The following is a 26,972-nucleotide window of genomic DNA, read 5'->3' on the forward strand; positions in this document are numbered from 1 at the left end:
TTTTATGAAAATTTCCTTTGAGGAACAAGTACTGATCTCTACAGACTTCTGCCCTCTAGTGGATAACCCCGAACCTGCAGGCAAAAAAAACAGCAATTAATTACTTAATCAGTTTTCATACACACACAAAAATTACTCATTATTTCCGTTTAGACATTGCTAGAATATTTTCACCAAATTTTATTGTAAATTAATTAAATTAAATGAATAAATAAAAAAAGATGGTGTAACACACATGACATGAGCCTCAACTTCACAGTCTTTGAGCTACTTAAAAAAAAAAAATTTAAAAAGCGAATAAGTGTTACAGAACAGGCGTCATAAAGGACAGAGCATGTTACATCACAGCGAGGGAGGGCAAAAGAGCGCAAGAGGAGGACTGGCATCACTTCACATCCTTCAATCCATCCCATCTGCTTCGTAAGGTAAGAGCTCTCATTTCTTCTTTATTTTTTTTAAATCTTTTATATCAGGTATAGTGTCTGTCACCTAATATATGAAAGGAATGTGGTACATTGATATTGTCAGGTTAGAATTTTAGATTTGGATGTTTGGGGGGGAAAAATGTAATTCAAAGACTGAGTTTAGATGAGACATCAAAGGCGTGCCTAATAATGTATCAATGAGATTTTAGAAGGAAACTTTTTCAGTTTTTGTACATAAATTAATGAGTAACAATGTGGGAAAACTAGAGGATTGGATAAAAGGAGCATTTTTTTTCTGATTTAAATTTTATTAATTTTTAGTAGTAGTTACAGGGTGGTCTAAACACAGATTTAAAGGAATATTTAGTCATTATTTCATGAATAATGAATAATTAGTTGATACATAGTTTGGTTAATGCAATTTTAGCTGGCTTTTAGTCTTTTATTTGTTTGTCTTTGATCATGTCACTAAGGCTTTGATTTCTTTGATTTTTTTTATGTTTTTTTTTTTTTTACTTTGGCTGTGAAGTTTTGTGGAAAATTTTGGGCCTTTCATTTTCATTCCGGCTTTTCAAACTGTAACAAACTTACACGAAAACAAACCAAAATAGAAAAGACATGGACTTGATAAACAAAAAAACGCAAAGTATGGTCACCCCTATTTAAAAATATAAAAATAAAATAAAATTTAAAAAAAATCAAATTTTTTGAAATAATTTTTTTAAATTTTTTTTTTTTACTTTAGTGCTGAGTTCTAGTAGCAAGCGTAGGACAGGGGGAGTGGCTTCTGTTGCCAGTTTCAGTGTTTTATGAACTTACAAAAAAAAAAAAATTTTTTTTTTTTTAAACCCAGAAAAAAAATCTGTGATGTCGTGAAGCCGCGCTATTCGAGGGATTACTGTATATCCTCTGAAAGGTTCAACCCTATCTTTCTAAACTGCCATTATTCAACACTAGAAAGATCCAACTTTTTTTTCTTTTCTTTCCCAATGTGACATTCTTGTTGTTCCCTTCCAACATTTTTCTGCTGTCATTCATGTCAGCCATCCATGCATAGCTGGAGTCTGGTCAAGTGCTCAAAAGCACAATGCTTCCTTTCTTCTGTCCAGTAAACCTTTTAGTACTCCCATAACATGACAGCAAGTCTATTTGTCTACTAACCATACATAAAAAACTCAAAAACTCTGCTTTGAAATGGCTATGTGATTATATTTCATATATATATATATATATATATATATATATATATATATATATATATATATATATATATATATATATATATATATATATATATATATATATGAAATATAATCACATAGCCATTTCAAAGCAGAGTTTTTGAAATTTTTGAAGTTTTTGATATATATATATATATATATATATATGAAATATAATCACATAGCCATTTCAAAGCAGAGTTTTTGAAATTTTTGAAGTTTTTGATATATATATATATATATATATATATATATATATATATATATATATATATATATATATATATATATATATTCTTTTGGGCCATATTGCTACATGCTAAAGTGCTAACAGTGATGGCGAGAATTGTTTGGCTAGCTTTTGTTTTTTAGTGTCAGGCTCAATCCCACAAAGAACAAAGGTAGCTATAGTGTTTACAAATGGGAATGACTGCCATTTTGACGTTTAATTCATTTAAATTGTCGTAAACAGCACTGAAATATTACTTAAAGAAAGTGTCTGCTATATGCTAACGGCGTTTGTTAGAATTGTTTGGGTAGTTTTTTGTTGCTATATGCTAATGCACTAATGATGTTTGAGAGAATATTTTGGGTAGTTTTTCATTGCTATGTGCTAACGCGGTAACGCCGTTTGAGAGAATTGTTTGGGTGGTTTTTCGTTGCCATATGCTAACGTGCTAATGACGTTTGAGAGAATATTTTGGGTAGTTTTTCATTGCTATATGCCAACGCGCTACTGATGTTTGAGAGAATATTTTGGGTAGTTTTTGTTGTTTTGTCAGGCACAGTCCCACAAGGAACAAAGCTAGCTTGCACTAAAACATATTAAAGAAATCGTCCCCGCCTGCTACATGCTAACGCGCAAACGCTGTTCGAAGGAATTTTTTGGCTAGCTTAAGTTGTTTTGAGTCAAGCAAAGTCCCACAAAGAACAAAGGTAGCTATAGTGTGTAAAAATGGGCATCTATATGCTATATGCTAACGTGCTAACGGTGTTTGAGAGAATTGTTTGGCTAGTTATTGTTGTTTTGTCAGGCACAGTCCCACAAGGAACAAATATAATATGTACAGATAGGGAATAGCTGCCATTGACGGTGAAATACGTCTAATTCGTTTTAATTGCAGTCAACATATCAAAGAAATTCTCCATTAAATTCCTCCACTGGCACATGCTAACGGCTAGTTTTCGTCATGTGGTGTCAGAAAGAAGCTCCAGTCCGACCAAGAACAAAGGTAGCTATGATGTACAGTTAGAAAATGGCTGCCATTGACGTCTATAGACGTCTAATCTATTTCCACAGCGCTAAAACATGATCTGTATAAGAAACCCTCACTGCTACATGCTAATGCCTTTCCACAGAAGGCTTTGGCTAGCTTTTGTTGTGTGGTGTCAGGCACAGTCCTACAAAGAACAAAGGTGCTTATAGTGTGTGTAGAGTTGGGAAAATGGCCGCCACGGACGGCCATAGACGTCTAATTCGTTTGAAATGGCGGGGAAACGGTGATTTCTGAACTTAAATCCTCTACTAAATCCATTCCGTGTCAGGCAGGTGGACGAAGTGAAACAAAGTGTCTTGGTGGAGGTCACAACGGCACAAAATGGAACAGTGCGGCCATTGTGGCTCCGTCCGAACAATGCCGCCCGCCTCACTAAACCAGGGATTGTTACGAGGGGGCTCGCCAGCGGGGGTGCGGATGGCGTCGGCGGGCGGGGTGGGGGGGGGGGCCGTGGCGGGCCGCCATTGGGGCTTGGTACAGAGAGTGGCGACTGGCTTCGGCGCGCGTCGGGGTGACGGGGAGGCAGCTCGTGACTGGCCGAAGCAGGTATACTGCTTTATTTATTGACCGTGTTAATGCTTTTGTTTGGGGTACCTTGACGATTGATTAGTTTTTATTAATTAGGGTTGACCAGTGTTGGGGTGTTTTTATGTTTTGTGGAATTTCTGCAGTACTTTTTAAACATAAAAGGGAAGTTATGGATTTAGAAAATGAAGATTTGGACTTTGATTGTATTTGAACTAAGAACAATGTAAAATAAGGTATTCATTTATTTACGTTTTTATTTAGTTTCATTCTTACTATTTGAAACTTGTTCAGTGTGATGAATTTGTGTGGGTATTTACAATTTAGACACCTGTAATGTATCATCAAGAGCCGGTAATATTAAAATAATATTAATATTTGGTGGGTGAGCCTTCCGGTCCGTAAATAACAGGGTTTAAACACTCATAATTTTGTTAGATTTTTGTAAAATAGATTTACATTTAACATAGAGTTTGAAGTTGAATTTGAAATAACACTAATTAGTTACTGGGTTAAACTGCCACCATCACAAATATTAATTATATTATTACAGTAATCCCTCGAATATCGCGGCTTTACTACATTGCGGATTTTTTTTCTGGGGGAATTTTTTTAATAATATTAATATTTGGTGGGTGAGCCTTCCGGTCCGTAAATAACAGGGTTTAAACACTCATAATTTTGTTAGATTTTTGTAAAATAGATTTACATTTAACATAGAGTTTGAAGTTGAATTTGAAAGAACACTAATTAGTTACCGGGTTAAACTGCCACCATCACAAATATTAATTATATTATTACAGTAATCCCTCGAATATCGCGGCTTTACTACATTGCAGTTTTTTTTAATTAATTTTTTTGTGTAAGTCTATAAAAATGTGAAAATCCATGGTGAAACTCGCAAGCAGAAGCCACTCCCCTTTCCTCCACTTGCTACTAGAACTCAGCACTAAAGAAATTATTTTATTTGTTATTTATTTAGTGATTTTTTTTAAAATAGGGGTGACCATACTTTGCGGTTTTTCGTTTATCGCGGCCATGTCTGGTCTATATTAACTGTGATAATCGAGGGATTACTGTACTGTAAGATTGTTACAGGTTGTAAAGCCGGAATGAAAATAAAAGAAAAAAATTCCACTTGGGGTTACAACAGTTATGATGAAAACTTCACATCCAAAGTAAAAAAATAAAATAAATAAAATTTAAAAAAAACTCAAAGAAATCAAAGCCAAAGCCTTTCTGTGACATGATCAAAGACAAACAAATAAAAGACTAAGAGCCAGCAAAAACTGCATTAACCAAACTAAGTATTAATTAATTATTCATTGTTCATGAAATAATTATTAAATATTTGTTTAAATCTGTGTTTAGACCACCCTGTAACTACTTCTAAAAATTAATAAAATTTAAATCAGAAAAAAAATGCTTTATCTAATCCTCTCTACTTTTCCCACATTGTTACTCATAAATTAATTTATGGCTTCACGTACAAAAACTGAAAAAGTTTCCTTATAAAATCTCATTGATACATTATTAGGCACGAAAATATGTATTAATTAATTATTCATTATTCGTAAAATAATTATTAAATATTCATTTAAATCTGTGTTTAGACCATATATATTTTTATATGCATATCTATATTTATCTATATATTTATTTTATTGATTTTTAGTATTTTATTTTTTTCTATATATTTTTATATTTTTATATTTTTTCTATATTTTTTAAATATTTTTAAATTTTTAATTTTATTTTTTTCTATATATTTTTAATGTTTTATTTTGTAATTTTTTAAATATATATATATATATATATATATATATATATATATATATATATATATAAATATATTTAAATGGGGGTGACCCTATGCAATTTTTCATTTAACGCGGCCATGTCCAGTCTACATTAATCGCAATAATCGAGGAATTACTGTATTAATATCATTTATAGTCTGCGGTCCAGTTTCAAATTCCCAACACATTGATAGACATCGACATCGATAGACGTCCAATCACTTTGAAACGATAGGGCTCCTCCCACTCGACGTGGACGATTGGACACATTTAACAGCACTTTGCTAACCTTTGAAGCTAACAGACATTTGAGGCCAAATGGTGTTCACAGGTGCACATTCTTTATCTTCTGTAAAGATGGGCGTGAACATTTTAGTTTGTTTTCGTGATGTTTTTATATGCAATAATTTGAAAGACAATTTTCCACTTTCTTCCCTTGTTACGCGTCATAGCGAGTCCGTTTTTGTGCCCGAGCGGAAGGAAAACGGCGTCCCAAACGGCGGATCGCCATCTGCCCGCTGGCAACGCCGTCCTCGCCGTCCTCGCTCTCTGCCAATAAAATCTCTCTTAGTCTTTTTGCTCAATCCAAATGGCATTTCAACGTTAGCGCTTAGCCGTCATGTCAAGTCCTTTTCAGATTTACTCTCAAAATCCGTCATCTGTAAAATGTGACCTTTGCGTGGTTTGAAAACGGCTGTTTTGACATACGGCTAAATGGTGTGTCATGTCGCTTTGAGATACGAGTGACTCGGTTTTAACGTATTGTTGGGTTGCGATAGCCTAGCTAAACTCGCGTCGGTTGTTAAGCACCAGTTTGAGGAATTTTACTGTTCAACAAAAAGTTGTTTTATGCTAACATTGAAACAACCTGTATCACTCTCAGGTTAGAGATTGGTCGCCACAGTGGACAGCAATTCTTAAATTATGGAAAGCAAGAAATTTAAAAAATATACGTATTTTTGACCGTTAACCCTTTACAGGGCAAATATTTTGTGTATTTTTGTTCATTAAAAAAAACTTAAATATGAGGTTATTTTTTAATTGATTTTTGATAGTCATTCTGTGTCTATAGAAAGTTAATTCAAATTTAAAATGATTAAAAACTTTCGTTTTATTTCCTCCACCATCAGGAGCAAATGAAGCGCCCAGGAAAAAAATAGATTGGACTAGATTTAAATTAACAACTCTCCTTTAAAAAAAAAATTAAATTAGCAACCTTTTCATTAAAAAAAAAAAGTAAATTAGCAACTCGCTTTTCCATTTGAAAAATTAAATTAGCAACTTGCCTTTCATAAAAATTAAATTAACAACTCGCCTTTTCATAAAAAAGATTTAAATTAGCAACTCGCCTTTTCATAAAAAAATTAAATTAACAACTCGCCTTTTCATAAAAAAGATTTAAATTAACAACTCGCCTTTTCATAAAAAAGATTTAAATTAGCAACTCGCCTTTTCATAAAAAAGATTTAAATTAGCAACTCGCCTTTCATAAAAAAGATTTAAATTAGCAACTTGCCTTTTCATAAAAAAAAATAAATTAACAACTTGCCTTTTCATTAAAAAAATGTAAATTAGCTACTCGCCTTTTCATAAAAAAATGTGTATTAGCAACTCACTTTTTCATTTAAAAAATTAAATTAGTAACTTGCCTTTCATAAAAAAGATTTAAATTAGCAACTTGCCTTTTCATAAAAAAAAAAAAAATTAACAACTTGCCTTTTAATAAGAAATATTAAATTAGCAACTTGCCTTTTAATAAGAAATATTAAATTAGCAACTTGCTATTTCATTAAAAAATGTAAATTAGCAACTTGCTTTTTCATTAAAAAATGTAAATTAACAACTTGCCTTTTCATAAAAAAAATGTAAATTAACAACTCGCCTTTTCATTAAAAAATGTAAATTAGCAACTCGCCTTTTCATTTAAAAAATTAAATTAGCAACTTGCCTTTTCATAAAATAAAAAATTAGCAACTCGCCTTTTTCATCAAAAAAATATAAATGAGCAATTGGCCTTTTCATAGCTACATTGCACATTAGCAGCTTCAAGCGATTGGCTACTGGCACGACTCGCTGTTTATCTGTGAGTGGGAGTCGTCATGCTCCAAGACCATCTGCTGCTCTGTGTGTTCCTTTTTTTTTAAGTCGGGGTGGGGACGCCAGGGTCTTCTTTTGCGTCACGGCTCGCCGGCCAAGACCGAGCTGCCAAACGGTCCAATTGCGGATCGAAAAAAAAAAAAATTCCACCGCTCATCTTGGCACACAATGGCCGGCCAGTGTCCGTGCGTGCCCACAAGGTCTCCATTCTCTCAACTCCCCTCCGGCACCCTCCGCAAAACCCTCCGTCAAGATGACGGACAGGAGGTAGTCACAATGAAAATGTTCTTCTTTGGCAATTGACGTCCAACTCCTCCAATCGGGAGGGCTCCTCTCTTGGCGGAGATTGGACGTCTCGCCGCGCCGATGGCGGCGAAAGGGTTAAAAAAAAACGGCGGTTTGCGCCAGGGGGGGAATTGTTTCGCGGAGACAATGGCGAGTCGGAACGCCGGAGAGGAAAGCGAGGAGGGAGGTCGCATATCTGCACGCGACCCACGCGGCCGAATGTGTTAGCGCGCTTATGCTAACAGTCGCGTGCGGCGTGGGCGGATCGCGGCGACCTATGACGGCGCGTTTTTGCCGGAAAGCAATTTTAAATGAAAATAGTCTTTTAAATGGGTAGTTAACACCAAATAGTTATAAAATCTAGGCCCGTGGTGGTAAATATACGGCGCATGGGCTAGAACTGGTCCGCCAGGGAGTCCGATCCGGTCTGCGCGGTTGTTTGGACTTTCAATTTGGGCTAACAAGTAACCTTGAAATGGCCCAAAACAACAGGAAGTAGCCTGAAATTGACCCCAAATGAGCAGAAAACGAAATGGGATGCACCCCGGAAATTGCGAACCAATAAGAAATGATGCAAAATTAATTAACTGCTGTTGTACTTGTATTAGGGAACATATTATGCTAATTTAATGTTTTTATTTTGTTGAATATGTCAATGTTAATATTTAGACAAGACAAGCGTTCTTTTGTGGAATCCAGCTCGCGACTGGGTGGGCGGAGCCTCTGACCGTGCCCCGCCTCCAAACATTCCTCAGCATAAATCTGCATTTCACATCAATAATTGCAGTTTTGGCTTTTTATGCCAAAGGTTAGCTGCGTTTTTTTGGCCAAAAAATGCCACTTAATTCTACTTTATTAATTCCATCTTACATACTTTAAACACTTTTCGCATTTATATCTTTTTTGCATATTTGCATGGCAAATGTAAACACATTTACAATGATGACACCTTTTTGAAATTGGACTGAAGATTAAGAAAGAACTGCAATTAGCTAACAAAACAATTCTACCGTAAAAATAAGCGGCTCAAAATATGACAATGTATAAATAATATTGCCTTTGTAACAAAATGGCCCATTTTAATTTGCTTTTTTATATAATAACCTTAATATATACAAATTGCGTGTGTGTCATTGTTTATCTTCAACCTACACAAGGGACTAAAGCTAAAAATTATTTTACATATTTACACATATATGTTCATTAACTTGAATATACATATGTTCATTAATATGTGCTGTCCCTTATTAAATTGAATTAAATCTAATTAATTTTTTTACACTACTATCTTGAGTTTTGAAAAGTAAAAAATGAATAAATTACAATTTTTCAATTTTATTCTCTTCTTTTTACTATTTTTCTCTTTTTTCTAATAACCTTAATATATACAAAGTGCACGTGTGTGTGTGTAAAAAAAAAATGACATTTTTTGTATGTTTATATCCATATATATTGAATTGAATGCCTTTATTGTCATTATACAAGTGTGATATTTAAATAAAAACACAAATAATTAATAAGTCAATAAATAAATACGTTTACGTATGTATGAAGACACACTGACTTGTTTTTCCTCTCTCCAGAATTACAAGATTCGAAAGCGGCGCAGTTTGGACGACGCAGCCAATCAAACGAAAGGCCGGCCGACGGGCGAGAAAACAGGCGAGAGTGAGAGAGAGAGAGAGCCTGGTGCTGAGGCAAGTGATTTGTACGAGGAAAGCGTATGCTCTCGTTTGTCTCTCCGTCAATGGGCTCGTTGTTAGGGGCCGATGACGCCGGGGTCGGGGGCGGGGGTGCCGGTGCTGGCTTTTGTCTGGGCGCGGATGGCGTAGCTTGACGCAACGGTGACCCTACAAACTCACCCGTGTGAATGGACACAAATTCTTAAGCACGACCGAAATGTCAGAATAGTTCGTTTTTCATTCATTCATTTTTTTTGCAAGCGTGGTGGGGGTGCTGGAGCCTATCCCAGCCAACAATTCAATACAATATAATTCAAGTATTTACAGTTGGTTTTACCCCTTTTTTAAATCATTTTCAAAACTTTTTTAGCCTCTTATTAGCATTGGTTTTGAAATTATACATTCCCCATCCATTTTGAATGATGTAAATATTAATATTAAAAAAGAAAAATACTTGTATGATAATAAAAAGCAGTCAATTCAGTATTTTATTTGAATTCTTTTAAAAGAAACAGTCAATATCCAAACCATAAACATGCTCTTTTAATCATTTAATTTTTTTTAATTACCGTATTTTCACGACTATAAGGCGCACTGCATTATAAGGCGCACCGCACCCTCAATGAATGACACATTTGAATGTTTTTCCATATATAAAGCACACTGGATTATAAGGTGCCCTGTCTATTTTGGAGAAAATTTTAAGACTTAAGTGCGCCTTATAGTCGTGAAAATACGGTACCAAAAAAATTAATATTCTCCATATATATAATTATTATTATTATTTTTAAAGTGCTACCAAGAGGCTAAAAAGCAATTGGATTTTTCTAAGTACAAAATAGTTGTTAATTAATCATCGAAATTGGTCGTAGTTGCAAACTGTTAAAAAAAATTAGCTAAGCTAAATGTGATACCTTAGCTTTATGGCTTAATGCTAACGAAAAAAAATAGCTAAGCTAAGCTAAATTAGATACCTTTGCTTTATGGCTTAATGCTAACGAGAACATTTAGCTAATCTAAGCTAAGATAAATAAGATACCTTTGCTTTATGGCTTAATGCTAACGGAAAAAAGGTAAAATACTTAATTCCGCAGAGTAGATAAGAAAAAAAGGAGCCCGTCAAAAAATGTCTCCCGTCAAACTCCAACAATTGACTGATTTTGTTTTTAGCAACACGTCCCATAGCGCGTTGCGCCATGCTGACCATGTGAAAATCCGCCATCTGCGTGTACCGGCTGCTGCGGCGTGACGGATGAATCCTCGCCTGGCTCATTTGTTTGAATAAGGGAGGCGGTTTTTTCAGCAAAAGGCGTCGTCGCCGGCTAAAAAAGTGACGCTATGCGTCAACACTGAAAGGCTTTCATTGCGTGGTGCTAATGAGGGATGCTGGGATTACCAGATAATTCACTCACCCTGTTGACGAACGATCGTGATGTCATACGTCTGTGTGTGTGTGTGTGTGTGTGTACGTGTGTGAGTGTGTGTGTGTGTGTGTACGTGTGTGAGTGTGTGTGTGTATAGCTCCCATTATTGGCATGCGCCGTTTGTTTAAAGAAATCAGCCCTTCATGCCTGAGTATACATTTCACCAATATAAAAAGGCAGTAGAGAATGCTAGTAATACAGTAATCCCTCGATTATCGCGACTTTCACTACTTAGCGAATTTTTTCTGCTATCATCTATTTTATGTATTTTATTTATTTTAGTTTTGTTTTTTAATGTATTTTATTTCTTTTATGTATTTTATTTATTTTAGTTTTTATTTAATTTATGTATTTTAGTTTTTATTTAATTTATGTATTTTAGTTTTTATTTCTTTTATGTATTTTAGTTTATTTATTTGTTTATTTCTTTTATGTATTTTAGTTTTTATTTATTCTGTGTATTTTAGTTTTTCTTTATTCTGTGTATGTTAGTTTTTACTTATTCTGTGTATTTCATTTTTTAGTTATTTTATGCATTTAATTTTATTTATTTTTATTTATTTATCTACTGGCATTTTTCATTTGATTGGCTGAAACCACACTAGCATGTCAAAATGTCCGCCACCACTATTCTGCTCACTTGCGCAATTTTTTAATTTTTTTTAGTTGTTCTTCACTATTGAACATCTCAAAAACGTCGTCCAAGAAAAGCAACTTGCGCAAGGTGAGGGATGACACTTTCGCTTTTAATATGGCGGCAAAACAACACACGTAAAGGTTACTTTATGTCAAAGTGGCGGCCCGGGGGCCAAATCTGGCCCGCCACATCATTTTGTGCGGCCCGAGAAAGTAAATCATGAGTGCCAACTTTCTGTTTTAGGATGAAATTAAATAGAGTATAGATGTATATTAAATTTCCTGATTTTCCCCCTTTGAAATCAATAATTGTCATTTTTTAATCCATTTTTTCTGTTTTTTTAGTTCAAAAATCATTTTGTAAAATCTAAAAAAATATATAAAAAAAGCTAAAATAATCATTGTTTTAGATCTATATAAAAACGGAATATTCAGGGCTTTTAATCCATTTATAAAAAAAAATCTAAATATTATATCTAAAATAGTCCGGCCCACGTGAAATCAAGTTGACGTTAAAGCGGCCTGCGAACGAGTCTGACACCCTTGCACTAATGATTTTGTCTTTTCCTTTTTTAGACAAAAAGAAGCTTTCAACATCGTCTGCGTGCGCAAAGACACCCGACGAAAGCATCCGCCGTTCCCGCAAACCGTCATTTTCCTCGGAATCGTCGCGAATTCGAAGGTAATCCCGTTAGCATTTGCTAGCAACGTTTCCTCCAAAAGCTTCCAATTGAAACACCATGTACTTTTCCATGGGGCGACCACACACACACACACACACACACACGTGTTAGCATCCCGCTAACGCTACGCCACGTGTTCCGTAGCCATGCGGTCTTTGAAGCTCCTCCTGCCGTTCCTCCTCATCGTCCACGGTGAGAATCGGACGGCGCGGCCCGCCAAAACCGCCTTCTTCGCCGTGACGCTCCCCCTCCCATTTCAGAAGTCCGCTGCCAATGGCGTGTCTGGTTGACGGAGAGCGTCTCGGCCTTCAGCGCCACCTGCGCCGTCATCCCTTGCTCGTTCGCGTACCCGCCGAGCATCACCCCGTCGCCCGGCGGCATCCACGGCGTCTGGTACTACGGCGCCCCCTTCCAGAATAGCTACCCGCCGGTGGTGTTGAAGACGCGCACCGACGTGTTCCACGAGAGCTTCGCGGGTCGCACCAAGCTGTTGGGCGACCTTCAACGGGCTAATTGCACGCTCCTCATCGACGACATCGGCTCGCAGCACGCCGGGAAGTACTTTTTCCGCGCCGACTTGGGCGGGGCCAAGGCTTACAGCTTCCGTGAAAGTACCGAGCTGAAAGTTCTGGGTGAGAACCCGCCGTTATCGCCACCCGACCCGGTCCCGGTCCCGAGCCCTCCACTCATCGGTTCCCGCTACCCCCTCCCCCCCTGCCAGAACAACCCGACGTGGACGTCCCCGAGGACATCGTGAGCGACGAGAGCTTGACGCTGACGTGCCGCGCCCCCGACAACTGCCCCGGGATGACCCCCGAGATCCAGTGGATGTACACGGACTTCCTGCCCGACCCGGAGTTCGTCTTGGACGTGGAGGAGGAGGACAACACGGTGGTGTTGTCCCGCAGTCTGGTGTTCACCCCCAGTCCGGTGCATAACGGCCAGCTGCTGGGATGCCGGGTGTTCTACCCCAACACCTCGCTGGTCTACGAGAGGCTCGTCACTCTGGACGTCAAATGTGAGTAGAAAAAGCGACCTATCATACGCTGTCGTCCACGTATCGCGGGGAGTGCTCCTTACAGTAAGACCTCGTTTATGGCGGTAGATAGGTTCCAGAACCTGCCGCAATACACTGAAATTTCCCGAATACGGGATGAATAGTCCCGTGTAGGGACAGTCTTTTCAGGCTTTTCTATGTATTTACTCGTAACTCAAACGAGCGTTTCTCATAGAAATGAACTAAATACTATTTAATTCCTTCCAACCCTCTGAAAAAACACCTTTAACAGGATATTGGATTGAAAAAACGTGTTTATTGGTTCTAATTCGCCATCTATTAACAAAATAACAAATAACTAGTGGTTTAATAGTACTAAAATGTGTTTAATATCATTAAAATTAGACGGATTTCGCAGAAGGGAGAGAGACTTTTTGCACGGCAACGCGCTCGTAACATAACATAAACAAATTGAAATGAACTTGGATTACAATGGAGACACTCAAACATAAATTGAATCTAATCTTACACTTAAACTTAATTCTAATATTGGCCCCGCCTCCACCCTGGCTTTCAGATGCAACCTATCGAGAGTTGTTTACTTTTGTCTTCCCTTCAAAATATTCCCAAAATGATGCACACAAATGTCCTCACAATAGGCTAACGCACGACCACTTGCCAACGACTAGTATATACTCCTCTCGTATTAGCGAACAAGCTCCACCATTCGCACTGACTAACGAGAAACAAAAAAAAAACACTGGGAAAAAAAGCTAGGCTCCGTCCAGTGCTGGTAGAGACATTACACGAGGGAGTTGCAACCAGATAGTGTCCATGATGTTCTTATGAGCACCCAATCACCTCCGCTGTACGCTCATATATCGCAATTTGTCTTGTATCTCAAATTATTATTGTATTTTAATTGTTTTTGTATGTCTGTTTTTTTAAAAAATGTTTGCCTTTTTTTGTGGTACTAGATGCCCCCCGCTCGGTGTGGGTGAACGTCTCCTCGGAGGTGATGGAGGGCAGCTCGGTGACGCTGCATTGCGAGGTGGACAGTAACCCGCCACCCCGGATTTCCTGGAAGTTGGGAGAACGCGAGGTGCTGTGGGACACGGCGACCAATCTGTCGCTCACCATCGACGAAGCCACGCCGGAGGAGGAGGGCGTCTACACCTGCGTCGGGGAGAACGCCTACGGCGCCATGAATACGTCGCTCTATTTGGCCGTCAAGTGTGAGTAGCTAAAGAAGCCATTTTGGCTCCACGTCACCATCTTTAATGCAGATTTTTTTAAAGAGAATTTTGGGCAAAAAATTGAGAAAGATTATTACTAGGTGCGTCGTAGCGCTGTGAGAAAATAGTCAGCATATTTTGAGGGAGGAAGTTGTAATGTTACGAAATTAAATGAGGTAAATTAACAATTCGACTGTCGGATTTTCCGGAGTATAAGGGGCAACTTTTTTTCATGGTTTGGCTTGCGACGAAAACGCAAGTGGGAAAGTTGATTATGTTGGTTTATTTTTAGGCTATTTAGACTAAAATTTGACTATTGTTACTTTAACTTGGTTTCTGCTAAAGTTAAAAAAAATGTGAATTACAATCCAGCGCAATTTTTGTCAATTTTTTTTTGGTTGGTGCGAAGTATAGTCTGAAAAATATGATAATTAATTAGAGCAATAAGATTGGCTTCAAATGATTTAGACATTAGCAATGTGATATTACAAGATTTATTCAACAAAACAAACGGCTGAGCCACTCTTCATTTGAATGTATTGTTTCTGCATTATTGTGAAATTTCCAAAGTCCAGCGTAGAACCACTTCCTGTCCATTTTTGTTTCAGATCCCCCCCGCGAACCCTCGCTTAACGACTCGGTGACGATGGTGGAGGGCGCTTCGTTCACGCTCCACTGCAGCTCTCAGGGCAGCCCGCCGCCCACCCTCACCTGGCTGAAGGACGGCGAGGTGGTGGGCACCGTCACCGCCGACGAGCTGTCGGTCCTGGAGATCGAGGACGTGGCACCGCAAGACGAAGGCCAGTACCGATGTATGGCCGAGAACGAGTACGGCTGGACCAGCGGCACCCTCAACGTCACCGTGGAATGTAAGTCCGTCCATACCTTGAGATGTGAGCGTAATGTCAATTCGCTCTTATCTCAAAACCATTTTTTTAACCTTATAAAATGACTCCATACAAATGAATGTTAGCGTGTCTGCCTCACCGCTCTGGGGTCCTGGGTTCAAATCCAGGTCGGTGCACTTGCGTGGGTTTTCTCCGGGTACTCTGGTTTCCGTCCACACCCCCAAAACATGGAGGCTAGGCTAATTGGAGGTTAAATTGTCCTGGGCCTCGAGTGTGATTGGTTGTTTGCCTTCTTGTGCCCTCTGATTGGCTGGATGTGTTAGCACGCTAATGCTAACCTGCTGCGTATAATGAAATTGGTGGTGCTAATCCACAAAGTGCGTTTTTCCCCTGTAAAAACATAAATAAGTTATATAGAAATATAAAAAGTCACGTCCGGGCAAGGTTAATTCTAAAATATTGAACGCCCTGCAACCCTAGTGAGGATAAAAAGAAAAAAAATAGTAATATGTTCCCATCCTCTGAAAAAAAAAAACATAAAAATGAGATTAGATTTTGATTTAATTGTTCAAATTTACCAATTAAAGCTCACAAAGTAACAAATAGCTAATCTAGCGGCTATGATTAGCAATCAAATGTGACATTATTTACCATCCAGTATGGAGTTGTTACTTTCGAGACAGATGCTAGCGGCTAACGGCTATCAGTTGGCTACGCCATCCTCTGAAAAAAAACACATAAAATGATTAGATTTTGATTTAATTGTTCAAATTTACCAGTTAAAGCTCACAAAGTAACAAATAGCTAATCTAGTGGCTATGAATCGCAATAAAATGTGACATTTACTGTACAGTATGGAGTTGTTAACTTCGAGACAGATGCTAGCGGCTAACGGCTATCAGTTGGCTACGCCATCCTCTGAAAAAAACACATACAAATGAGATTAGATTTTGTTTTAATTGTTCAAATTTACCGGTTAAAGCTCACAAAGTAACAAATAGCTAATCTAGTGGCTATAATTAGCAATAAAATGTGACATTATTTACTGTATAGTATGGAGTTGTTACCTTTGAGATAGATGATCGCGGCTGGCAGCTAACGGCTAACAGTTGGCTATGCATCATCTGGAAAAAACACATAAAAATGAGATTAGATTTTGATTTAATTGTTCAAATTTACCAGGTAGAGCTCGCAAAGTGACAAATAACTAATCTAGTGGCTATAATTAGCAATAAAATGTGACATATGTACTGTACAGTATGGAGTTGTTACCTTCGAGACAGATGCTAGCGGCTATCAGTTGGCTACGCCATCCTCTGAAAAAAAACAAATACAAAAGAGATTAGATTTTGTTTTAATTGTTCAAATTTACCCACAAAGTAAGAAATAGCTAATCTAGTGGCTATAATTAGCAATAAAATGTGACATTATTTACTGCATAGTATGGAGTTGTTACCTTTGAGACAGATGCTAGCGGTTAACGGCTAGCTACGCAATTGTTATAGTACTACCTCACATAACATAAACTTGGAAATTTAACTTAAATGAACTTATCTGACGAAATGCAGCTTGAAAAGGACGCATCGTCTGCTCATATCTCAAATTTGTCTCTTATCTCAGGGCAAAAAAATGGCTGGGAATGTTTCTCGTATCTCAAATTTCACATAAAAAAATGGCTGGGAATTTTTCTTACCGTATGTCGGACGGTGACGGGACGCCTTCTTGATGTTTTTGTGTTCCCGTCGTCTCCGTCAGACGCTCCCGTCCTCCTGGAAGAATCCAAGTGCACGGTGGTGCGGGAGGGCGTGCAGTGCGTGTGCGTGGGGGCGGGCAACCCCGAGCCCACCGTGGAGTTCTTCCTGCCCGATTCCAACATCACCGTCAACGAAACGGACCGGCGCTACAAATTCTACACGCACACCGACGGCCAGAGGACCACGGGCATGATCAAGTTGAAGGAGAAGGGCGAGCGGGGCGACGACGGCGTGCCCGCCGTCAACGTACGCTGCAAGATTTCCAACGTCTACGGGAGTCAGAATGTAGCCCTGGAATTGCAGCAGGAGAGTGAGTTGACATTTTTGTATAGTTTTGCTATTTTTTTCAATTTCATAATTTGAATGTTTGAGCAATACGTATTTTAGGGACTATAAGTCACCAAATTTAGCCCGAGAGCTGCAGCTGGAGTGAGTTTTGTTGTTGTTGACATTTTTGTATAATTTAGCTATTTTTTTAAATTTCATAATTTGAATGTTTGGGTTATTTTTTTGTGGGCATTTTTGGATAATTTTGCCATTTTTTTTCTAAATGTCATAAATAGCACGTTTGAGCAATACGTATTTTACGGACTATAAGTCGCCAAATTTAGCCCTGGAGCTGCAGCAGGAGTGAGTTGGGTTTTTTTGTTGACATTTTTGTATCATTTTGCAATTTTTTTAAATTTAATAAATGGCATGTTTGAGCGATACGTATTTTATGGACTATATGTCGCCAAATTTAGCAGCAGGAGAGTGAGTCGTTTTTTTTGGGGACATTTTTGGGTAGTTTTGCTATTTTTCAAAATTTCATAAATAGCATGTTTGAGCAATACGTATTTTACGGATTATAAGGCCAGAGCTGCAGCAGGAGAGTGAGTTGGGTTATTTTTTTGTGGACATTTTTGGATAATTTTGCCATTTTTTGTCAAATTTTCATAAATTGCATGTTTGAGCAATACATATTTTACGGACTATATGTCGCCAAATTTAGCCCTGGAGCTGCAGCAGGAGAGTGAGTTGGTTATTTTTGTTGTTGACATTTTTGGATAGTTTTGCTATTTTTCAAAATCTCATAAATTGCATGTTTGAACAATACGTATTTTACGGACTATAAGTCGCCAATATGTAGCCCTGGAGTTGAGGCAGGTTTTTTTTGTTGACATTTTCGCATAGTTTTGCTATTTTTCAAATTTACATAAATTGCATGTTTGAGCAATACGTATTTTACGGACTATAAGTCGCCGAAATGTAGCCATGGAGTTGCAACAGTTTTTTTGGACATTTTTGAATAGTTTTGTTGTCTGTATGTGCTGTATGTATGTATGTATGTATGTATGTATGTATGTATGTTTGCATGTGCTGTATGTATGGCTGTATGTATATATGCATGTGCTGTATGCATGTATGTATGTGCTGTATGTATTTATGTGCTTTATGTATGTGCTGTATGTATGTATGTAAGTAATTTTTTTTTTTTACATTTCGTTATGCACTTTTTTTAGCTACTGCGACTGAGATATTTATTCATTTTTTATTGTGCATTTTTTGACACTTGTTATGACGAGTTATCAAAAAAAACCTTAACATGGTACGGTAACATAGGCTTATTTTATTACTTTTACTCAAGTCCAACTTATTTCTATTTTTTTTAACCCTTTCGTTTTGTGTTTTTTTTAAAACATGCCAAGATTGGCACAGTCCGCTCAAACTTGTCGCGGAGGATAAAGAAAATGTGTTCCTTACCTTGCAGAGAAATACCTGATGGCCGTCATCGTGGGGACCATCGGCGGCGTGGCCGTCATCGCCTTCATCATCGCGGCGGTCAGATACGTGGGCCACAACAACAAGAAGTGAGTACCTTCGGGACAAAAATGGACATGTCAGGCAAATTTGTCCTCGCTTATTTTGTCGGAAGAAACACTCGAGCCTCGTCATCCATTCCAAATCACGCGGAAGCATTTTCAAAGTCATTTGCGCCAACGCCACGGTCAAATCTTTGGACGCTTGAGCCAGCTAAAGTGATGCTATATAGCTAGCGATGTTAGCCAGGGACGGTAAACGTGTTGGGTTTACTTACTGACGTTCTCTGAAATACAGTCGTACCTCTACTTACAAAATTAATTGGTTCCAAGACTTTTTTGGAACATGAAAATTTCGTAAGTAGAGGTGTACTTTATATGTAAATTCTCTCATTTGTTCCACGGTCCTCACACAACTACCAACTAAACCTTTTAAAATTGGACAAAGTGTCCCAATTTTGTATGAAAGATGTGAGGAAACACACAAAATGAGAGAAAATTATAAGGAAATTATTTCTTAATGTCTTAAAATCAATAAATAAATAGATAAAATACCTGTTCGTCCGCCAGATAGCAGCAAGAGCTCCTTCTACCGGGGCTGAAAACCGTCCACTTTGTAGTACATTTTAGACTTTTACGTGTGCCCTATATATGTGTGTGTGAAAATATGTGCCACTTTGCATTTGTATCGTTTTTAATCGCTTAATAAGGGGAATTCAAAATAAAATAACGGATAAGGAAATGCATTTACTTTTCGTAACTTGGATCTTTTTGGTATCTAGAGTTACTCATTTGCATATAAAAAAATGTGTAACCTGAAACTTTCGTACCGAGAGGCATTCATAAGTAGAGGTATGACTGTGTATATATATATATATATATATATATATATATATATATATATATATGTATATATATGTATGTATGCATATATATATATATATATATATATATATGTATGCATGTATATATATATATATATATATATATATATATATATATGCATGTATGTATGTGTGTGTTTATGTGTATATGTGTGTATGTATGTGTATGTATATATATGCGTGTATGTGTGTAGATATATATATATGTGTGTGTGTGTGTGTGTGTGTGTATATATATATATATGTATGTATATATGTGTATGTATATATGTGTATGTATATGTGTATGTGTATGTATATATATGTATGTATATATATATGTATGTATATATATATATGTGTATATATGTATATATATATATATATATATATATATATATATGTATATGTGTATATATATGTATATGTGTATGTGTATATATATGTATATGTGTATGTATATGTGTATATATATGTATATGTGTATGTATATATATGTATATGTGTATGTATATATATGTATATGTGTATGTATATATATGTATGTGTGTATGTATATATATATGTATGTGTATGTATGTATGTGTATGTATATATGTGTATGTATATATATATGTATGTATATATATATGTATGTATATATATATGTATGTATATATATGTATGTATATATATATATGTATGTATATATATGTATGTATATATGTATGTATATATGTGTATGTATATATGTGTATGTATATATGTGTATGTATGTATATATATGTGTATGTATATATATATATGTGTATGTATGTGTGTATGTATATGTGTGTATGTATATATATATATGTATGTATGTATATATGTATGTATATGTATGTGTATATATATATATGTGTATATATATGTATATATATGTGTATATATATATATATGTACATATTTGTGTATGTATATATATGTGTATGTATGTGTATATATATATATATATATATATATGTATGTATATATGTGTATGTATATATATGTGTATGTATATATATGTGTATGTGTATATGTGTATATATATATATGTATATATATATCCCCTTTTATTGGACTAGATGGATACCAGTGTCCTTCTTCATATTTTATTCTAAATGCATTTTTTCTCAGTCCTCAATGATGCCATAAATGTGGAAAAAAAATGTGGTTGTTAATACGGCTGATTATGAAACGGATTGACCGCGAAAATCGAGGGAAGACCGTAATCCTCACGGTGGTCTTAGTGGAACTTATATGGGACCAAACATTTTACAAAAAGCGGGTACAAAGGTTTGTAGATAAATGGTTTACCAATCATATTATGGCCCTTTTTATTTTGTATTTTTTTTAAACATAACGTAGCGCCACCATAATTTCCCCGCCTCCACGCTTAACTCACCCATGCTAAAAAATACTAAATTTCAACCTAAAACGAACACCTAAAATTCCCTCAAAATAGCCCCCGCCCCTTTTTTCTCCCCCGCAACTAAAACCCATGGCGGAACACGTGGTTTTTAAAACAAATGGATGGCCAGGCTCGGCGTGTCTCCCCGCGGATTCGAGTCTGATCATGTGACTCCGCCTACCCCCCAGAGAAAATGGCCTCCCTAGGGAGGACGCGGTCTTGGACAACCCCATTATATACTACAACGCGGGCAAGAAGGACAAACAAAATCTGAGGAAGAAAGTGGTGAGACATGCCGATGACCGTCACGATGACGACGCGAAGTAAGACGTCAAGTCCAACTAGCGGTCTTCGTCTGACCCCTCCCCCTAATCCGCGACCAACGAAGCTTTTTTTGTTTGGGTTTTTTGGGGGTGTTTTTTTTTTCTTTTTTTCCTTCATGGCTTTTCTGCATTTATTTCCCCTGTTTGTGTGTGTTCTTTCTCTTCCCTTAACTTCCTCCCGCACAGCTTAAGACAGAGTTGTTGGGCTCAAAGTTTAACTCCATTCTAGAGGAGAGCACGGTAAGGTTCCTCGGTGGTCTCGGCGTCCCACCCGCACGCCCTGGCTGGCAATACCCGCTTTTTCCCTCTTTTTTTCTGCATGCCCTTCTTTTTTGTTATTTTTTTCTGCATCAAAGTATCGCCGGCATGGCTAATTGATTGATGGCTAACCTCCATGGCGTAAGCTCCGCCTCCCTCCATTAACCGCTAATTTATCGGTGTGTTTTATATGCGCTATGCTAACGGCGCTAGTTATTCAAATTTTCTTTTTTTGTGGGTTTAAAGTAAGTGTAGGGATTCAATTATAAGTCGAATGGTTGAGTTAGATGTTCAATATCTTGGATATTTGAGGTTAGATATTCGGGTTTTGTATTTCAGGGCGAAGGTTGTTTTGCCAAAATAAGAGGATTAAAATTTGTTTTTGGAATTAAGATGGGTTTTTTTAAAGTTAAGATATCTTATGGGGAAAAAAATTAATCACTATTTGACAATGTTGTCGATTTACAGTATTGTTCAAAATATTAGATTAATATTTGGAGTTAAATATTTTGATGGGTAAGTTCGTTTTGCAAAAAATAAATGTTAAGATGAAAAATGTGTTTTAGGATGCAAGTCTTTTTTTAAATACTGTATTTTTTGGTCAAAGTCAGAATATTTTATGGGACAAAAATGTCATCACAATTTGACAGTCGTTAAAAAATTCAGAAAATATTTTTAACTGATTTTTTTCACAGCAAAAGTTTTCTCACTCATCTAAATTTAATTTATACATGAGGTAATGAAAATAGAATTTTAAACTCTGAATTCCATTATAATTTGTTTTAAACTTGTATCCTATATTTATAATAAAAAAAACTATCACAATGCTAATGTACCAAATATGCTACGTTTGGCCATACAGGCTTTAAAAACATTTTTTTTCCATCAAAAACCATAACCTGTCCATTACAAATGTTCAATAGCAATCTAGCAACATTAAACATGTTAGAATAATTGTAGTTTTAAGAATAAGGATGTTCCTTTCGAATGCTAGATGGTTTTTCTCTCTTAGCAAAAGAACCAAGTTGTGAAATGCTAACGCAATCTATTTCCTCTCTTGGTTTTGTTCCTTTTTTTGTTGGACAGGGAGAAGACGGGGATTTCCAACCTCCGCGCAGTTTGGCAGGCGTGGAGAAGCGAGAGCTGAACTACGCCGCCCTGAACTTGGACAGGCCCAGGGAAGGGGCGGCGGGATGGGGGGGTGACGACGACGACGGCGCCACCGCTAGCTATGCCCAAATCAAAGCCAAATGAAGCGCAATCCTTCCCTGATGCTTCGGCCACGCGAGACGCAGTCGCACTTGATTTCCCATTTTTGCCTTCAATTTATTCTCATTTAAAGCTACTTCTTTTTGTTTTGTTTTAACGGTATTCCCAAAAATCCCGGCCAACCTTCCTTCCTTTTTCCACTTTCCCGACAGACGCAACATGCTTTATCGTCAAATTTTACTTGTAAAAATAAATGGACTTGTCGTGAATCCCGATTGACATCTCATCTCATTTTCTGAACCGCTTCATCCTCACTAGTGTCCAATCAGGCTAGTTAAACTGAACTCATTTGTAAATCAAAGCATGGCAACACTTTTAAAAATCATTATTAGAAGGCTACGTTTCAGTCCATGAGGGAACAAATTGCAAAAAGCAAAACATTTACTGTGGTACCTCTACTTACAAATGTCTCTAGATGCACAAGCCCTACTTACAAATACCCATACATGCTGAACCCCTACTTACAAATACCCATACATGCTGAACCTCTACTTACAAACGTCCCTACATGCGGAACCTCTACTTACAAATACCCATACATGCTGAACCTCTACTTACAAATATCCTTACATGCGGAACCTCTACTTACAAACGTCCCTGCACGCGAAACCTCTACTTACAAATGTACCTACATGGGAAACCTCTACTTACAAACGTCCATAAATGCGGAACCTCTACTTACAAACGTCCCTACACGCGTAACCTCTACTTACAAATGGACCTACATGCGGAACCTCTACTTACAAACGTCCCTACACGCAAAACCTCTACTTACAAATGTACCTACATGCAAAACCTCTACTTACAAACGTCCGTAAATGCGGAACCTCTACTTACAAATGGACCTACATGCGGAACCTCTACATACAAATGTCTCTACACGCAAAACCTGTACTTACAAACGTCCATACATGCAAGACCTCTACTTACAAAATGTCCCTACACACGAAACCTCTACTTACAAACGTCCCTACATGCGATACCTCTACTTACAAATACCCATAGATGCTGAACCGCAACTTACAAATGGCCCTACACACGAAACCTCTACTTACAAATAGCCCTACACGCGAAAACTCTACTTACAAACGTCCATACATGCAAAACCTCTACTTACAAATAGTCCTACACGCGAAAACTCTACTTACAAATGTCCCTAAATGCGAGACCTCTACTTACAAATGCAATTAGCCTGCAATCGGCTGGCCACTGATTCAGGGTGTCCCCAGCCTCTGGCCGGGAATGAGCTGGGTTAGGCTCTAGCACCCCCCCCTCCCGCGACCCTGATAAGGATAAAGCGGGTCAGAAAATGAGATGAGGCATATTTTGTACAAAACTGGTAAAATTTAGCATTTTTCTAGTTTTTCGGGGGCAATATTTGGGATCTTAGAACGGGTTGGACTAAAGTTACAAGTTATTTCATAAGTGGAGGTACTACTGTATCCCTGATTCTTAGTAAACGAACAGATTTAAAGACATTGAAAAAGCTCAAAAAGTTGCAAAAAATAATTTTACCTATTTTTTTATATTCCACTCCTGCACCGATTTTTTTTTTGTGGCTATTTTGTCCCAATTTTTGCATCGTCACTGTGTCTGCTGCCGGTCAAAGCATGGGGGGAAGGGTACACTGCGCTTTATTTTAGGACGCTAGAGTATGGAAGTAAATCTGCGCGGTGGAATTTTTAAAACGGCCACATTTTTTTTCCAGCATCAAATTTTTATTTTAAAAGTTGGCGCAAAAATATCAGTTGTAACATTTAGGTCACTAACCTGGGAGAAGCAATCGATGGCCACCGGTCATTTTGTCGGATGTCTAGGCAATCAAGTTGGGTTAGTTGTGCTCCGATGGTCACGTGGCAGACACGTTTTTGGTGTCCAAGCAGTCGCAGCAGTGGAAGTTGGCAGTGGCGAGGAACCCTGGCGAAATATATTAAAAACAGGTTGTGATGTTTGTATGCAAATGAGAGATTGCTGATTGCTTCTCTGAAATCTCAATAGGTTGGAACCAAGTTTTTTAGCAACATTTAGCAATTGAATTTTTTTGAGAATTCATTTTTTGGGGCAGAATTTTTTGCAACAATATTTTTTGAGAATTCATTTTTTTGGGGCAGAATTTTTTGCAACAATATTTTTTGAGAATTAATTTTTTGGGGCAGACTTTTTTGCAACAGTACTTTTTGTGACGGAAATTTTTGCAACTGATTTTTTTTTCAAAAACATCAGTTGGAAAAAAAAATCTGCAAAAATAGCTGAATTTTAGACAAAAAATATATTTTTGCTTTTGTTGGGGGGCAGATTTTTCAGGGCAGATTTTTTTTTTGCAGCAGAATTCTTTGACAGAATTTTTGGACATTTCTACTTTTTGTAACTGAATCGTTATTCAACTGATTTTTGCAGCCGAATTTCCTGGCTGTTTTTTTTTTAATCCTGAATTTTGATGCTGAAAAAATTAAAATAATCAATTTCAACACTGAAAAAATACGTAATAGTAAAAAAGAAATTATCGTGTAATTAAAAATGAAACAGATTTCCTTCCATACCAGACATTTTTAAGGGCCACATTTTCCATTATGGCGCGGAAAATGCGACCTTTATCAAACTTGCAGGAAAAGCTGGCATCACTATTTTTGATTGTATTTAACGTGTACAGTAAAGTAAAATGGCCGCCGTCGCCTTTAAGTCATGACAAATATTTACCAATTTAACCGTCAAGATTCAATGGGTTTTCAGGGGTAATTTTTTTTTGTATTCCATCAATTTGACCAGAAAAAAACGCAACAAAACACTTTTTTGTGTTGCCCTAGTTTGACAATTGTGCGTGCGTATGCGGGTGTTTTGAAATCACGCCGAATTTGCAGGAGCTTTTCGGGGTAAGTTTGGGGCAGGTTTGTGCGGGTGTTTTATGTTCGTGTAGCCAGAGATATTGGAAATAATACTCTGTGTCAATGCTAAGCTAACAAGCTAATTCGATAACCGTGGTGTCGTTAACATTTTGGTGCAGCTGTATAGTGGTCAGAAGTGAGGGAGTTCCAAAAAATTGCATCAAAACATCAAGATTATTGTTATTGACTCTGCTTTGAAAAATAATACATGTCGTGTATTTATGGCCTGTCAACTATTAAAGGGATACCGCAGTAATCATTTGGTCTGTTGGCATTCATTTCAGGGAATTCAGACTTTTTTTAACCATAAAATATGATTTAAGAAGCTTTTAGTACTGTAATTTAGCATTTAGCATGTCGTTGTCCCCAAATAGCTAATTTTGCCAAGTGAAAACTTAAAATGAATGAATTCGGTTGGGGAATTGGCTTATAATTAATTCCGTATTGGCCCGAATATAAGACGATATTTTTTTGCATTGAAGTAAACTTTAAAAGGAGAATGCTGTTGATTGGTTAATTTACATTTCAAAAAGCAGAGGCCATTCATTTACAAATATGATTGTACTTTAGTTGGATTGGATTAGATAACTTTATTCGTATTCGGGAAATTTTATTGTCACAGTAGCAAGAGGGTGAGAATGCAGATAGATAAATTAATTAATTTATATATATATGAATAAATAAATAAAATAAATATATAAAAAAAATTAAAATGATATATATAAAAATATATATATGAATACATAAATAAAACAAATTAATAAATAAATAAAACAAATATGAAAAATATATATAAATTAATTAAAAATAAAATAAATATATAAATAAATAAAAAATTCGAATAAAATAAATATATAAATAAATAAATATTTAAATAAGTGTGCTGCTGAAATATATATATATACATCGATACATTTGCAAAAAAAATTTTTTTATTAAAACTGCTATATATACAGTTTTAAGCATGTATTTTGACCTAAATAACTTCAACCTAGATAAGATATTTTTGTATTAGCAGGATGGGAGATGTGGTGGGATGATAAACTACCTCAAGTCTATTTTTATCGTCTATAAGTCACATTTCCTTTTCAGCCCGTGTGAAGAAATTCAAGAAATGACTCACAGAACAATGCCAAAGTCAACGCCAATCAGAAACGTCAAAAACTTTAAGGTAATAACGCTTATTATTAAAAAGAGCTCAATATTTCTAGTCCAAAAAAGATGTTTTAACGGTTGTTAGGGATGCATGCAAATGTTTTGTGATTTACTTTAACCTGGCA

At 36.7% G+C, this 26,972-nt stretch overlaps 1 protein-coding gene and 2 long non-coding RNA genes across 10 annotated transcripts in view; 1 reads left to right on the forward strand and 2 right to left on the reverse strand.

The window, feature by feature from the left end:
* On the forward strand, positions 1-23,025 carry mag (myelin associated glycoprotein). Of its 7 annotated transcripts, none has more exons than XM_077597830.1 (13): positions 1-425; positions 9,212-9,325; positions 11,947-12,052; positions 12,165-12,245; positions 12,314-12,685; positions 12,775-13,071; positions 14,028-14,285; positions 14,894-15,154; positions 16,889-17,197; positions 18,638-18,737; positions 21,149-21,245; positions 21,470-21,523; positions 22,628-23,025. In XM_077597830.1, the coding sequence occupies exons 4-13, from the start codon at positions 12,200-12,202 to the stop codon at positions 22,793-22,795; spliced, it is 1,962 nt and encodes a 653-aa protein (XP_077453956.1). In that variant the 5' UTR covers positions 1-425; positions 9,212-9,325; positions 11,947-12,052; positions 12,165-12,199; the 3' UTR covers positions 22,796-23,025. The 7 variants fall into 7 exon arrangements, with proteins under 7 accessions (XP_077453956.1, XP_077453960.1, XP_077453955.1 ...); XM_077597834.1 differs by having other exon boundaries at positions 301-425; positions 12,198-12,245; XM_077597829.1 differs by lacking the exon at positions 1-425 and adding an exon at positions 3,372-3,468.
* On the reverse strand, positions 14,766-15,991 carry LOC144072670 (uncharacterized). The gene is made up of 2 exons (XR_013299884.1): positions 15,273-15,991; positions 14,766-15,170 (listed from the first exon to the last, which is right to left on the reverse strand). It is a non-coding gene; the product is annotated as an uncharacterized LOC144072670 (long non-coding RNA).
* LOC144072669 (uncharacterized) overlaps positions 15,996-26,972 on the reverse strand; it is a 15,671-nt gene continuing 4,694 nt past the window's right edge. The window contains exons 2-5 of one of the 2 annotated variants that reach the window (XR_013299882.1): positions 24,581-24,727; positions 18,631-18,745; positions 16,827-17,178; positions 15,996-16,051 (exon numbers count right to left, since the gene is read on the reverse strand). This is a non-coding gene — a long non-coding RNA (uncharacterized LOC144072669). Of the gene's footprint in view, positions 16,052-16,423; positions 16,450-16,826; positions 17,179-18,630; positions 18,746-24,580; positions 24,728-26,972 lie in introns of those variants that run through there. The other variant, XR_013299883.1, reaches the window with a different exon arrangement.

Source organism: Stigmatopora argus, chromosome 4 (genome assembly GCF_051989625.1).
Source record: "Stigmatopora argus isolate UIUO_Sarg chromosome 4, RoL_Sarg_1.0, whole genome shotgun sequence".
Classification (NCBI taxonomy): domain Eukaryota; kingdom Metazoa; phylum Chordata; class Actinopteri; order Syngnathiformes; family Syngnathidae; genus Stigmatopora; species Stigmatopora argus.